The sequence below is a fragment of the Mytilus californianus genome, unplaced genomic scaffold (assembly GCF_021869535.1).
Source record: "Mytilus californianus isolate M0D057914Y unplaced genomic scaffold, xbMytCali1.0.p SCAF_20, whole genome shotgun sequence".
Taxonomy (NCBI): Eukaryota; Metazoa; Mollusca; class Bivalvia; order Mytilida; family Mytilidae; genus Mytilus; species Mytilus californianus.
This window is the reverse complement of record NW_026262669.1, coordinates 502,275-515,258: the sequence shown is the minus strand read 5'-3', so window position 1 is coordinate 515,258 and position 12,984 is coordinate 502,275. Positions and strand designations below refer to the sequence as shown.

At 34.2% G+C, this 12,984-nt stretch overlaps 2 protein-coding genes across 4 annotated transcripts in view; one reads left to right on the top strand and one right to left on the bottom strand.

Annotated features, from left to right (window-relative positions):
• The window catches only part of LOC127731659 (tight junction protein ZO-1-like), a 611,031-nt gene that overhangs the window by 432,188 nt on the left and 165,859 nt on the right, over positions 1-12,984 (bottom strand). The window lies entirely within an intron of this gene.
• Positions 1-12,984, top strand: part of LOC127731661 (uncharacterized) — a 46,097-nt gene that overhangs the window by 24,115 nt on the left and 8,998 nt on the right. The window contains exons 3-6 of the mRNA XM_052240429.1: positions 259-378; positions 4,115-4,293; positions 4,679-5,608; positions 9,981-11,477. Coding sequence (XP_052096389.1) covers positions 259-378; positions 4,115-4,293; positions 4,679-5,608; positions 9,981-11,477 — 2,726 coding nt within the window. The remainder of the gene's footprint in view (positions 1-258; positions 379-4,114; positions 4,294-4,678; positions 5,609-9,980; positions 11,478-12,984) is intronic.

The window sequence follows — 12,984 nt, the reverse complement described above, 5'->3', positions numbered from 1 at the left end:
ACAGGAATAATTATAATGTCAAACTAGTGTCAAGCTGTATGTATTGTTAAACTCATTCTTCCTGGCTGACAGGGCTGTTGTGAGAAAAAAACATTCTGACACAAACAAATAAAAAAACAGACATACCGTTACTTTATTTCTTAACTTCTATTGAAAGCATTACTTCTAATAATACTTCTTTTAATAGCTGCACTACTATTTATAGTTTTACTTCTATTTATAGCTTAACTTCTATTCATAGCTTTACTTCTATTTAAGGTCTAGAGGCTTATCAAACATGTGAGATGGTTGCAGAGGCAAGCGACAGGGCCGTTGATTTAATTTACAAAATCCGACAAGACAAACAAGACTCCTCTTTCACAGAGCCACCACTTGTTGGTAAGTTGTTCTTTACTTAATGGCCGGTTTTAGTAGAACATATTTAATCAGTATATAATGACTGGTTCCCACAACCATTATACTATTGTTTTACTCAGGCGCAAGAGTCGCTTGCGTTAGCATAAGCATAAAGCATAAAAGATTTATTTAAAGTCGGTTACACATATAACAATACAACATAAGCTCTGTAGAGCTTTTATCCGACACACATATATGACAAGCACAATACATAAAACACATGAAACAGTAAGCACATCATGCAAAGCATAAATAATAATGTTTTCAAGCACAGCAATTTGTAAGCAAAATTAAAGCATATAAAGCAAACATAAAATGCAGATAAACTAACATTCATGCAATAGCTATTATATAGCACTAAAAGTAATTCAAGCATTTAAAACACAAATAAAAAGTTATGCATCAAATATAAAAGCCAGAGTATACAAGATAAATAAATAAATAAATAAATAAATAAATGATCTACAACTCACTGAGATCTGCAGGAGGAACACTGACACGAACTGCCCTCCCAATTACCAACCAAACTTTTAAACTGACCCAAAGGCATTTCTTCCCTCATCTTATTCGGCAGTTCGTTCCAGAGTTTGGCTCCTGCATATCTGAATGAGTGTAGCCCATGGGTAGTTGTCAAGTTATCTTTAACGATGCTAGTTTCGTTCCTTTTCAAGTAAATAGCACTGTCATCCTTATAGAAATTACTTAGTTAAAAATATTTATAGACAGTTATCATAATAATGAATTCGTTTAATCTCTATTATTTTCAAAATATATAGGGACTACTTACTCATGCACATAAAATATCTAAACACAAATCATCATATACCGTCAAATATGTATGCTATTCCGGAAACAAAATATGTATCTTGTCACTGGTCGCGCTTTACTTGTACTCTTCCCCAACTTTAAAACAAAAACCAGTCAGGCCTGATCACAAAATAAATCGAACCGAAGGAAGCTGGGGCCGTCTATAAAAAAGACATGGTGACAAGTCAGTCATTCTATAGAGACAACGATCGAGGACCCTCCTATATACAATGGCTGGAAAATTATTCTATCGAATTTGGAGAAATATATTGATGACAACATGAACCGTCTATAGAGAGAACAGGGGTCGTCAATAGAGACCACATGTCCGTACGGCAATGATAAAAACCGAAAGCCCTGAAAATAAAAAAAATTGAACCAATTCAAACGTGAACATCAGCGATCCGATTTATGATAAAACCATAAACCCACTGCAAATATTGCATTCAGCAATCAATGACAAATCTGAATTAATTCTTACTTACTTCCGACAGGTCGATTAATGTCATAAAGACTGTGGCGGGATTCAAATTGATTGCGAATGCACAATCCTCCGCTATAACCTTGTGCAGTTGTGTATCAGAAAAACTTAAGAACAAATTGTAATCAAAGTACTGAAGTACTGAACATCGGATGACCGCAAGTTCTGGTGGATGGTCACAAGCACTTGTCTCAGAAAAAAATCATATCTCTATACCTGAAAGTTAGGTTAAGGTACAGAGATGTTTTTTTTTTTTTCACAGACAAGTTCCTGTGTGGATGATGAATAAATGACAGGGAATTCAACCTCACCGTAATAATTATTATATTGTAGTGATATAATCATTTGTTATCAGTATACTCTTGTTTGTTGTTATATATTATACTAATATTTGTATAACAGTTATAGTATATAGCAGATCATCTTAATAACTCTACAGGCAAATTTTCATCCATCTATATATCATTTTATTCTACTATTCTAATGATAGTGCAGTGCAAGTGCATGGTGGACACTCTTCTGTAATAATTCGTTTATTCTATAATAGATTGGATTTGAGTAGGCATTCATATTTTCCCGCTTTTGTTGCAAAAGGTTCTCGAAATATTCTTCCGCATGCGTAAACACAAATTTTCGGTATTCATGATTTGTTATTGATATATATATATATTTCTCACGACAAAACATTTTCGTATCATTTATCTATGTTCTTAAAAATTATTTTCATGAATATTTATTGATGAAATTAATATCTAACGAGCGATAAGGAATGTTATTTTGCACTCGATAATATCCGCGTAATTATACGAAATACGTTCGGTTATCAGTCAAAAGCGCAAGGACATTTATGTGGAAATATAACACCGGTATGACCGCTCAAGGTCACATCCGATGTAAAAATCAATTGGAAAGGGATTGAATCATCTGATCAACACGAAACACACACAAAAACTAACAAAAAGACAAAAGACATGTACAAAGCACCGATCCAAGAGTACTCAAAGTTTTTAAAAGCTAGTTCAAAGCTTATTACACTTAAAGCATACATTTGTTTAGTCCATTGGTCTCTTCTAGTGGGGGAGAATCTACTGACCCTCCCGGATCACCTGGCATCACTTCAATGTTTTTTTTATGTGGGCTCTTAGCCTCTTCTAGTGAAAAAGAATTCACTTACCCTTCCGGAGAACCTGATATCACACAAGATTTTTTTTTAGTCCCTGGGAATCTCCCAAGTATAGAAGAATCTATTGATCCTGTCGTACCACCTTTTTATCACCCCTGGAATTTAGAATGGCTTCGTGTTGATTGACCTTTAGTGTTTTGTAGGCTGTTGTTTGTTTGTTTGTTTGTTGTACAATTTTATTTTTTTTTGGCAATAGTGTTTTTTGGCAATGGTGTTTTTGGCAATAGTGTTTTTTTTTTTGCAATAGTGTTTTTTTTTTTTTGGCAATAGTGTTTTTGGCATTAGTGTTTTTTGGCAATAGTTTTTTTGGCAATAGTGTTTTTGGCATTAGTGTTTTTTGGCAATAGTGTTTTTGGCAATAGTGTTTTTTTTTGGCAATAGTGTTGTTTTTTTTGTCAATAGTGTTTTTGGCAATAGTGTTTTTTGGCAATAGTGTTTTTGGCAATAGTGTTTTTGGCATTATTGTTTTTGGCAATAGTGTTTTTGACTATACTGTTTTGGCAATAGTGTTTTTGGCAATAGTGTTTTTGGCATTAGTGTTTTTTGGCAATAGTGTTTTTGGCATTAGTGTTTTTTGGCAATAGTGTTTATTTTTTTGGCAATAGTGCTGTTTTTTTTTGGCAATAGTGTTTTTGGCATTAGTGTTTTTTGGCAATAGTGTTTTTGGCAATAGTGTTTTTGGCATTATTGTTTTTGGCAATAGTGTTTTTGGCTATACTGTTTTGGCAATAGTGTTTTTGGCATTATTGTTTTTTGGCAAAAGTGTTTTTGGCAATAGTGTTTTTGGCAATAGTATTTTCTGGCAATAGTGTTTTTTTGGCAAGTGTTTTTTTTTTGGCAATAGTGGGTTTTTTTTGGCAATAGTGTTTTTGGCATTAGTGTTTTTTGGCAATAGTGTTTTTGGCATTATTGTTTTTTGGCAAAAGTGTTTTTGGCAATAATGTTTTTGGCAATAGTGTTTTTGGCATTATTGTTTTTTGGCAAAAGTGTTTTTGGCAATAGTGTTTTTGGCAATAGTATTTTTTGGCAATAGTGTTTTTTTGGCAAAAGTGTTTTTGGCAATAGTGTTTTTTGGCAATAGTGTTTTTTTGGCAATAGTGTTTTTTGGCAAGAGTGTTTTTTGGCAATAGTGATTTTTCTACTTTTAATTTTTATCGTCCCCTTGGTACCTTCTGTTTTCACTGTATTTTTGATATCTGTAAAATATACTGATACCTCTTCTTAAATTATTAATATTATGTTTTCAGCTCTGATAGGTCCTGGTTATAGTAGCGAAGTCCAGAAAACGTCGTATTTATTAAGTTCGCAAAGAGCAGACGACAAATTATTACAAATTGGATTCTCCTCGACTGCTGCGTCGCTTAGCAACACCAACATTTACAGCAATTTCTTCAGAGTTGTTGCAAGTGATGCCGTACAAATTGAGGTAAATCTATGATTCAAGGTATGACAGTAATGTTAGATTATCGATCGAAGGCGACATCTATCTTATTTTACAACGTGTTGGCCAAAAGCTAGGCTATTTTCATATTATCGACGTTTGATTCCACAGTTTATAATTTTTCGACAGGTTGCCTACATTGTGGTAGGATATTCTGGTACACGGTTAAGTAAGAGCAACTGAAAGAAGTATTATCAAGCTTACAATCATTGCAAAAATATAGAATTGGGTAAAAATATACTGATTACAGAAAAGAACGATAAGTTTTCAGTTTACAAAATACAACATGAAGTGTTAACCATCTAGCCAGAGAAATAAACAGCGATTTGATGATACTGTCTATTTTGCTTATATTTCATGTTTTATTCAGGTGATGATTTCTTTGATGACAGAGCTAAAGTGGAACTACATTGCTATCATCTACGATGATGATATTTATGGAACAGAAGGCAAAGACGCATTGATGACTCGAGCGGCTAAAAGCTCGATATGTGTAGCGACTTCGTTCGTTCTTCCGATTGGTGCGGTCAGCTTAATCCAGGTCAACGACATTCTTCAGAAGATAATTACAAACGGAGAGAGTCCAATAAGTGGTGTTGTTGTGTTAACCAGCGGTGCCCATGCGAATGCCTTAGTTGCAACTGCCACCGCTTTAAAAGATACATTATCGGACCCAATTTCTTTTATCTTTTCTGAAGCCATTGGACTTTCCGATAGCCACTTTAAAAGTAATACAGGTGCGCTATATAAAGCATCAAAAGGTGCATACGTTGTTTCACCGCCGCAAATTCGTATAGATGAATTTGAGGATTACTGGTTTAATACCTTTCGGAATGTTACGAAAGTTGCCGAAGAATCTAAAACTAATATTTGGTTAGAGAATGTCTATAAAGAATACTCGAGTTGTTCATCTACAATATCAACCTGTTCAGAACTTGATTCGGCACAATTAGATAAAGCTTCACAAATGTCCTCCTGGACAAGCTATGCAGTCAAAGCCGCTTACGTTACGGCCAAGGTTTTAAAACAAGTTCACGACCGCTTGTGTCCAGGACAACAAGGAATTTGCAGTAACATGAAAAGCCAATTATACAACAATAAGGGATCTCTTACAGAAGAAATGAATGGTTTGTCAATTAATTTTAATACAGATTTTACTTATGTTCCAGCAGCATTAACTAATATTTCTCTTGATTTTACTGATACGAGTGATGCTCAGTATACAACAGGATTTCCTGATTACCAAGTTTATCAATATAGGACATGTATATCGGATGCTTCTAAATTCTGTTTTGAAAAGGTAAGAAGCGATATGGATTGATTATACTATGCTTTTTGATTTATCGATGTTTTGGGGAGGTTAACTTTAACCATGTTTAATAGGACCAGTCATGACTAGGCTGGGTAGCTGTGTAGGTAAATAATCTAACTGATTTATGCCCAGCATGTTTCTGTTGCCAGTCCTCACTCTCGTTCGCCACAACTTATATATTTTTCAGTTGTGCTGGCTATTTTATAAATAGTGTATAGTACGGTGACATGTTTTATGATTGGCTGACATTCCTTTTGACATAGTACAGGGACATGTTTTATGATTGGCTGATATTCCTTTTGACATAGTACGGTTACATGTTTTATGATTAGCTGATATTCCTTTTGACACAGTACGGCGACATGTTTTGTGATTGGCTGATATTCCTTTTGACATAGTACGGTGACATGTTTGAATGATTGGCTGATATTCCTTTTGACTGGGTACGGTGACATGTTTTGTGATTGGCTGATATTCCTTTTGACATAGTACGGTGACTTGTTTTTTTTATTGGCTGATATTCCTTTTGACATAGTATGGTGACATGTTTTATGATTGGCTGATATTCCTTTTGACATAGACCGGTGACATATTTGAATAATTGACTGTAACTCCTTTTGACACAGTACGGTGACATGTTTTGTGATTTGCTGCTATTCCTTTTCACATAGACGGTGACATGTTTTGTGATTGGTTGATATTTCTTTTGACATAGTAGGGTGACATGTTTTATGATTGGCTGATATTCCTCTTGGCATAGTATGGTGACATGTTTTATAATTGGCTGATATTCCTTTTGACACAATACGGTGACATGTTTTGTGATTTGCTGATATTCCTTTTGACATAGTACGATGACATGTTTGAATGATTGGCTGATACTCCTTTGTTTTGTGATTGGCTGATATTCCTTTTGACATAGTACGGTGACATGTTTTTTGATTCGCTGATATTCCTCTTGACATAGTATGGTGACATGTTTTGTGGTTGGCTGATATTCCTTTTGCTGATATTCCTTTTGACACAGTACGGTGACATGTTTTGTGATTGGCTGATATTCCTTTTGACATAGTACGGTTACATGTTTTATGATTAGCTGATATTCCTTTTGACACAGTACGGTGGCATGTTTTGTGATTGGCTGATATTCCTTTTGACATAATAAAGAAGTACAGTGACATGTTTTATGATTGCCTGATATTCCGTTTGACATACTATATAGCAGTACGGTGTCATGTTTTAGGATTGCCTTATATTCCTTTTTACATAGTATGGTGACAAGTTTTTCGATTTGCTGATATTACTTTTGATATAGTACGGTCACATGTTTTATGATTGGCTGATATTCCTTTACATAGAACGGTTACATGTTTTATGATTGGCTGATATTCCTTTTGACATAGTATGGTGACATGTTTTATGATTGGCTGATATTCCTTTTGACACAGTACGGTGACATGTTTTATGATTTGCTAATATTCCTTTTGATATAGTACAGTGACATGTTTTATGATTGGCTGATATTCTTTTTGATATGGTACAGTGACATATTTATGATTGCCTGATATTCCTTTTGATAAAGTACAGTGACATGTTTAACGATTGCCTGATATTCTTTTTGACATAATACTGTGACATGTTTTATGATTGGCAGATTTTCATCTTGACATAGTATGGTGACATGTTTTATGATTGGCTGATATTCCTTTTGACATAGAACGGTAACATGTTTTATGATTGGCTGATATTCTTTTTGACACAGTACGGTGACATTTTTTGAGATTGGCTGATGTTCCTTTTGACATAGTACGGTGACATATTTTGTGTTTGGCTGATATTCCTTTTGACATAGTACAGGGACATGTTTGAATGATTGGCTGTTATCAATGGTTATAAGGTTTAAGTACAGCATGAGAATGAATATGTTAATATAATTTATTCTTTATTTCCCATCTATACAAATTAGAAATGTGTTCACGCTCAATGAAGATATATCCATGTTTCTGGGCATATAGCTAACCAAATAAAGAGCCAGTGAGAAAACGGCATCTTTTTATACCAAACCTTGTCTGAGTGTACTGCAGACGTGGTGCACGTTTAAAAAACATAAGAACGTAATAAACGTACCCAAAAAGAGTAGAGCGTACTAAGAACATACTGCACACGTTTTGAACTGAGTAGAAACGTATAACTAATTTATTTAGAACTTATTATTTTGTCTTGATTGTATTTAGACGGCTTAAAGACGCACTAAGGACGTAATGAGGTCGAGCTTGGTCTGTTTGTGGATGGGATGAACGTGCTACAAACGGACTAATAGATCGGTCTTTGTGCACACGTGCATCCAATTGAGATCCGACCATATTACATCATAACACGTCCCTGATACTAATTACTGCAATTCCGTTCATCGTGTTAAGTTGACCTGTTGGCACAATTTGTAATGCATTTGTGCAATTCAATGTTTACTTATTTAATGTTATATCTCGTCTCACTATTTTTTATATGTACCACCTTTGATAAGTATTTAGTATGACGATAAATTTTCACTTCTGGACTCTGAACAAAAAATTTATCAATTTTGTAAAAAATGTTTACTTCCGTACTCCTAACAACAAAATTATTATATTTAAATTTACCTGTGTACGTTGTTTTATTTAGCGTCATTTTGTCCAAGGCTACATCTTTTTTATTACTACCTGTAACGTCTATGTTATATAAGCACCTACGTTTTAATATTGTATTTATATTGTGTCATAGATCAAACTTCTTCGTTCAGTGTATGTTTACTTGTTTTTGTTTTCATGTCTTTTTGATCGATTTAAGCCATTTCAAATGATATTTTATACTGCGTGTCTTTTAATGTTGTAATGTTACACTACTGTCTCAGGTTAGGGTGAATGTTGGTGTCTGTTAAAACGTTTAAACCCGCTGCATTTTTATACACCTGTCCTAAGTCAGGAGCCTGTTGTTCAGTGGTTGTCGTTTGTTGCTGTGGTTCATATGTGTTTCTCGTTTCTCGTTTTTTTTTATATAGATTAGACCGTTGGTTTTCCGGTTTGAATTGTTTTACACGTACTTTGGCCTATAATTCTTAACATTTTACACATTGTGACTTAGATGGAGAGTTGTCTCATTGGCACTCATACCACATCTTCTAATTTATATAATGTGTTCATCTCGTTTAAAATACGTTGCCACTCGGTCTAACTGTAGAACGGGATGATCGCCCGAAAATTTTGAGTAGGCTCAAAGTTCTGGAGCACTAATTCCGATCATACCCGATCATTTAGTTCGTAAACAGACCGTAAAAAGTTACTTCTTCGCCCACTCCGTTTGCACACAGTTCAGGCCCGTTCGGTTACATTTTTAAGAATGTAGTGAACACGAGTTTGTTGTGACGGGAGCATAAGACTTTTCATTGAATGATGACATTATATCATTAATTAACATTATTTTTTTCATATCATTCGTTTGTTCCTAAAACAGAAAATCTTTCGATTTCTTTATACTTTAATCTACAAAGGAAAAATAGTGTTTAATTCTTGAAATTCATTACTGAATATGAGAATTTTTTAACAATATTTTAACTTCAAATCGGGATCGGAAACGTATTTATTTTGGTCAAATAGTAAAAAAATCCTGAATTATGACAGTTAGTTACATAACAAGTTTCTAGGGTCAGGATGAGGTATACACAATAGTGAATGTCACGAATAATGGGCAAAGATAGAGAAAAAGTCGACAAGAAAATTAAGAGTAGAGAAAAATAGGCCGCTAATATATAGATAAAATAAAATAAGGGGCATTAAGGTGGTACCCAACACCTTGACTAATATCAATTTGGCTCGTTTAATTTTCATAAAATTTTGACAAAATGTTTACTTTGACCCTTTGACAAAAATATAAAAATTTCAAAAAATTTGAACCAACCACTTTATCAGAAAAATTTCATTGGTTATATAACAGTTTAACAAACACTAATTATTATCATTGAGAAGCTTAATATTTCCTTAATAATACAACGTAATTAAAACGTTTAGCTGATTTTTACAGAGTTATCTCCCTGTAGTGTAAGGTACCACCTTAAAGAATAAAGAAAAGAGAAACAAATTGATAGAATACAATAATGAACCCACCCAATCCAGACCCTCAGTCTTGGGGTTCAAAAAAACCGCAACATTCACCTGGTCCATCTCGCTCTATCGAAAAAAAAACAATGTGTTGGGATAAGAATACAATTAAATTTTATGAGTATGCACATGTATTCATTTCGACGTTGGTAATGTCAGAATATTTTTGATTCTTCCGAAGTATCGTGTATCGTGTTTATTCAATGGTATTTCTTAACTCTCTGTAGATTGGGACTTACAACAACACTGAACTGGTGATGGATAAATCAAAGATAAGAGAGTATGATAACACCGGAAATGAACTACTATGGCCCAATATCAATTTTGCGCAGTGTAAAGAGTCCAGACGTTGCAGCTCGTGCATCTTACAGGAAGTTTATGACAAAGTCTACTTCCGGAATGGCGATCTTATTGTAGGCGGTATAGTTCCAGTTTATGATGGTGGCACTGACGATCCATTAGCATGTGGGGTAATAAGGACGTCGTTAGGGAATGAATTAGTTGAGGCCATGGAATACGCTGTTGCCCTGATAAACAATAAAACAGCACCGTATGAACAATTGTTCCCTGGTAAATCTGTAGGACTTTTAATTATAAATAGTTGTGATCAGCCGTTACTCGCTCAACATAAATTGCTGTCAATTTTGAACAACGGACTTCTATTGGATAATAATACGGTTATCAGTGTAAAAAGCAAACTGATTGGACTAGTTGGTCCTTATTCAAGCAGTATAAGTGTCGCGGTATCAAATGTGTTATCACAGTTTGGATACGTACAAGTAGCGTATGCGTCGACCGCTGTCGGGTTAAGTGACCGGAATAAATATCCTTATTTCACCCGAGTCTCCACACCAGATAATCGACAAACTCAGGCTATGATGCGTATCATCAAACATTCGAAATACAACTCTGAATATATTCAATTCGTCTACAGTAAAGGCACCTATGGTGAAGCCGGGCGTGACGCACTCAGGAAGGAAGCAGTAAAAGCGGAAGTATGTCTTGCACAGGAAATAGAAGTTGATGATGGAGACAATTTCAATCTTATTAGAGAGGAACTGCGGAAATATCCATATGCAAAAATTGTCATTTTGTTCCTTCGTTCTCACCAAGTAGAACCTATAACATCAGCACTTAACGACAATATTGAATATGGTGAATTCTTATTTATAGGATCCGAAGCATGGGGGTTTAGACCGAATGATTTCTCCAATAAACCAAAACTTGTAGGTAGCATCATTTTGGCATTGCAATTACCTACAAATAACAACTTCACCAACTATTTAAGAAATAAAGACATTCTAACTGACAAAAAAAATCCGTGGTTACTAGAATACACCGCTGCTAAATACAACTGTCATGTAGCTACTAGTTTCGACAAGACATTTACTCAACCTTGTGGGTCAAATTTAGAATTAGCAAGCTCTTCATCGTACGAACAGGAGATATGGACACCATTTGTGCTGAGCGCAATGCTGGCACTACTTTCCGGAACTAGTGAAGCGTTTCAAGAGTTATGCGGATCCGCTTCTGCTACCTTGTGTGACCAATACGTGCTTAATCCAAACACTGTGATGAACAAAGTTATCAAACAGAAGCTTGATGTCGACGGAAGTGGAAATCTTCTCAGTTTGTTTGACGAAAATGGTGATGGTAACGTAGGTTACACAATATACAACTTACAACGCAATAAGAATGACGCAAATAAAATAGAGTACCAAAAGGTTAGTTAATCATGTAAATGACGCAAATAAAATAGAGTACCAAAAGGTTAGTTAATCATGTAAATGACGCAAATAAAATAGAGTACCAAAAGATTAATTTATCATGCTAATTAAGCAAATAAAGTCAAGTATCAAAAGGTTAATTAATCATGTTAATGACAGAAATAAAGTCGAGTATCAAAATGTTAATTAATTATGTTAATGACGCCAATAAAGACGAGTTTCAAAAGGTTAGTTTATCATATTAATGACGCAAATAAAAAAGAGTACCAAAAGGTTAGTCAATCATGTTAATGACGCCAATAAAGAAGAGAATCAAAAGATTAATCATGTAAATGACGCCAATAAAGTAGATCAGCAAGAGGTTAGTTAATCATGGCAATGACTCAAATGAAGTAGAATACCAAAAGATTAGTTAATCATGTTAATGGCGCCAATAAATTAGATTATCAACAGGTTAGTTGATCATGTCAACGACCCAAATAAAGTAGAGTACCAAAAGGTTAGTAAATAATGTTAAATGACGCTAATAAAAGAACCAAAAGGTTAATTAATCATGTTAATGACAGAAATAAAGTAGAGTATTAAAAGGTTAGTTAATGATGTAAATGACGCAAATAAAGTAGAATTAGAAGGTTAGTTAATCATGTTAATGACACCAATAAAGTAAACTATCAAAAGGTTAGTAAACCATGTAAATGACGCTTATAAAGAAGAGCATCAAAAGGTTAGTTAACCATGTTAATGATGTAAATAAAGAAGAGTACCAAAAGGTAAGTTAATCATGTTAATGATGCTAATCAAGTAGAGCATCAAAATGTTAGTTAATCATGTTAATGACGCCAATAAAGTAGATTATCAACAGGTTAGTTAATCATGGTAGTGAGGCAAATAAAGTAGAGTATCAAAAGGTTAGTTAATCATGTTAATGACGCTAATAAAGTACAGTATCAAGAGGTTAGTTAATGATGTAAATGACGCAAATAAAGTAGAATTAAAAGGTTAGTTAATCATGTTAATGACGCTAATAAAGTAGAGCATTAACATATTAATCATGTTTGACTCCAATAAAGTAGATTATCAACAGGTTAGTTAATCATAGTAGTGAGGCAAATAAAGTACTGTATCAAAAGGTTGGTTAATCATGTTAATGACGCCAATAAAGGTATAAAACCACTAATTCATAGCCCCATTGCTTTCTATGTTAAATTCTGCAATTTCAAGCATTAATGGCTACTTTCTCCTAAGTTAAAATAAAGTAGCAGTTATTTCATGTCAAAACTATACCTTATCCTGACTTGTGCTGAAAAATTCAACATACCTTTAATTGCATATTAGAGCGTACTGGTTCCCGGAAGTTTGATAGTACAAAAACAGGTACTTCTGATCTGAACAACAGGGCAAATGTGCCCTCCTATTAAAATTGTATATACTTCTTTATTATTCAAAAGAAACTTTCAACAAGGGTTCTACAGTGATCCCAAGTCCCCAAGCTATCATTTGATAC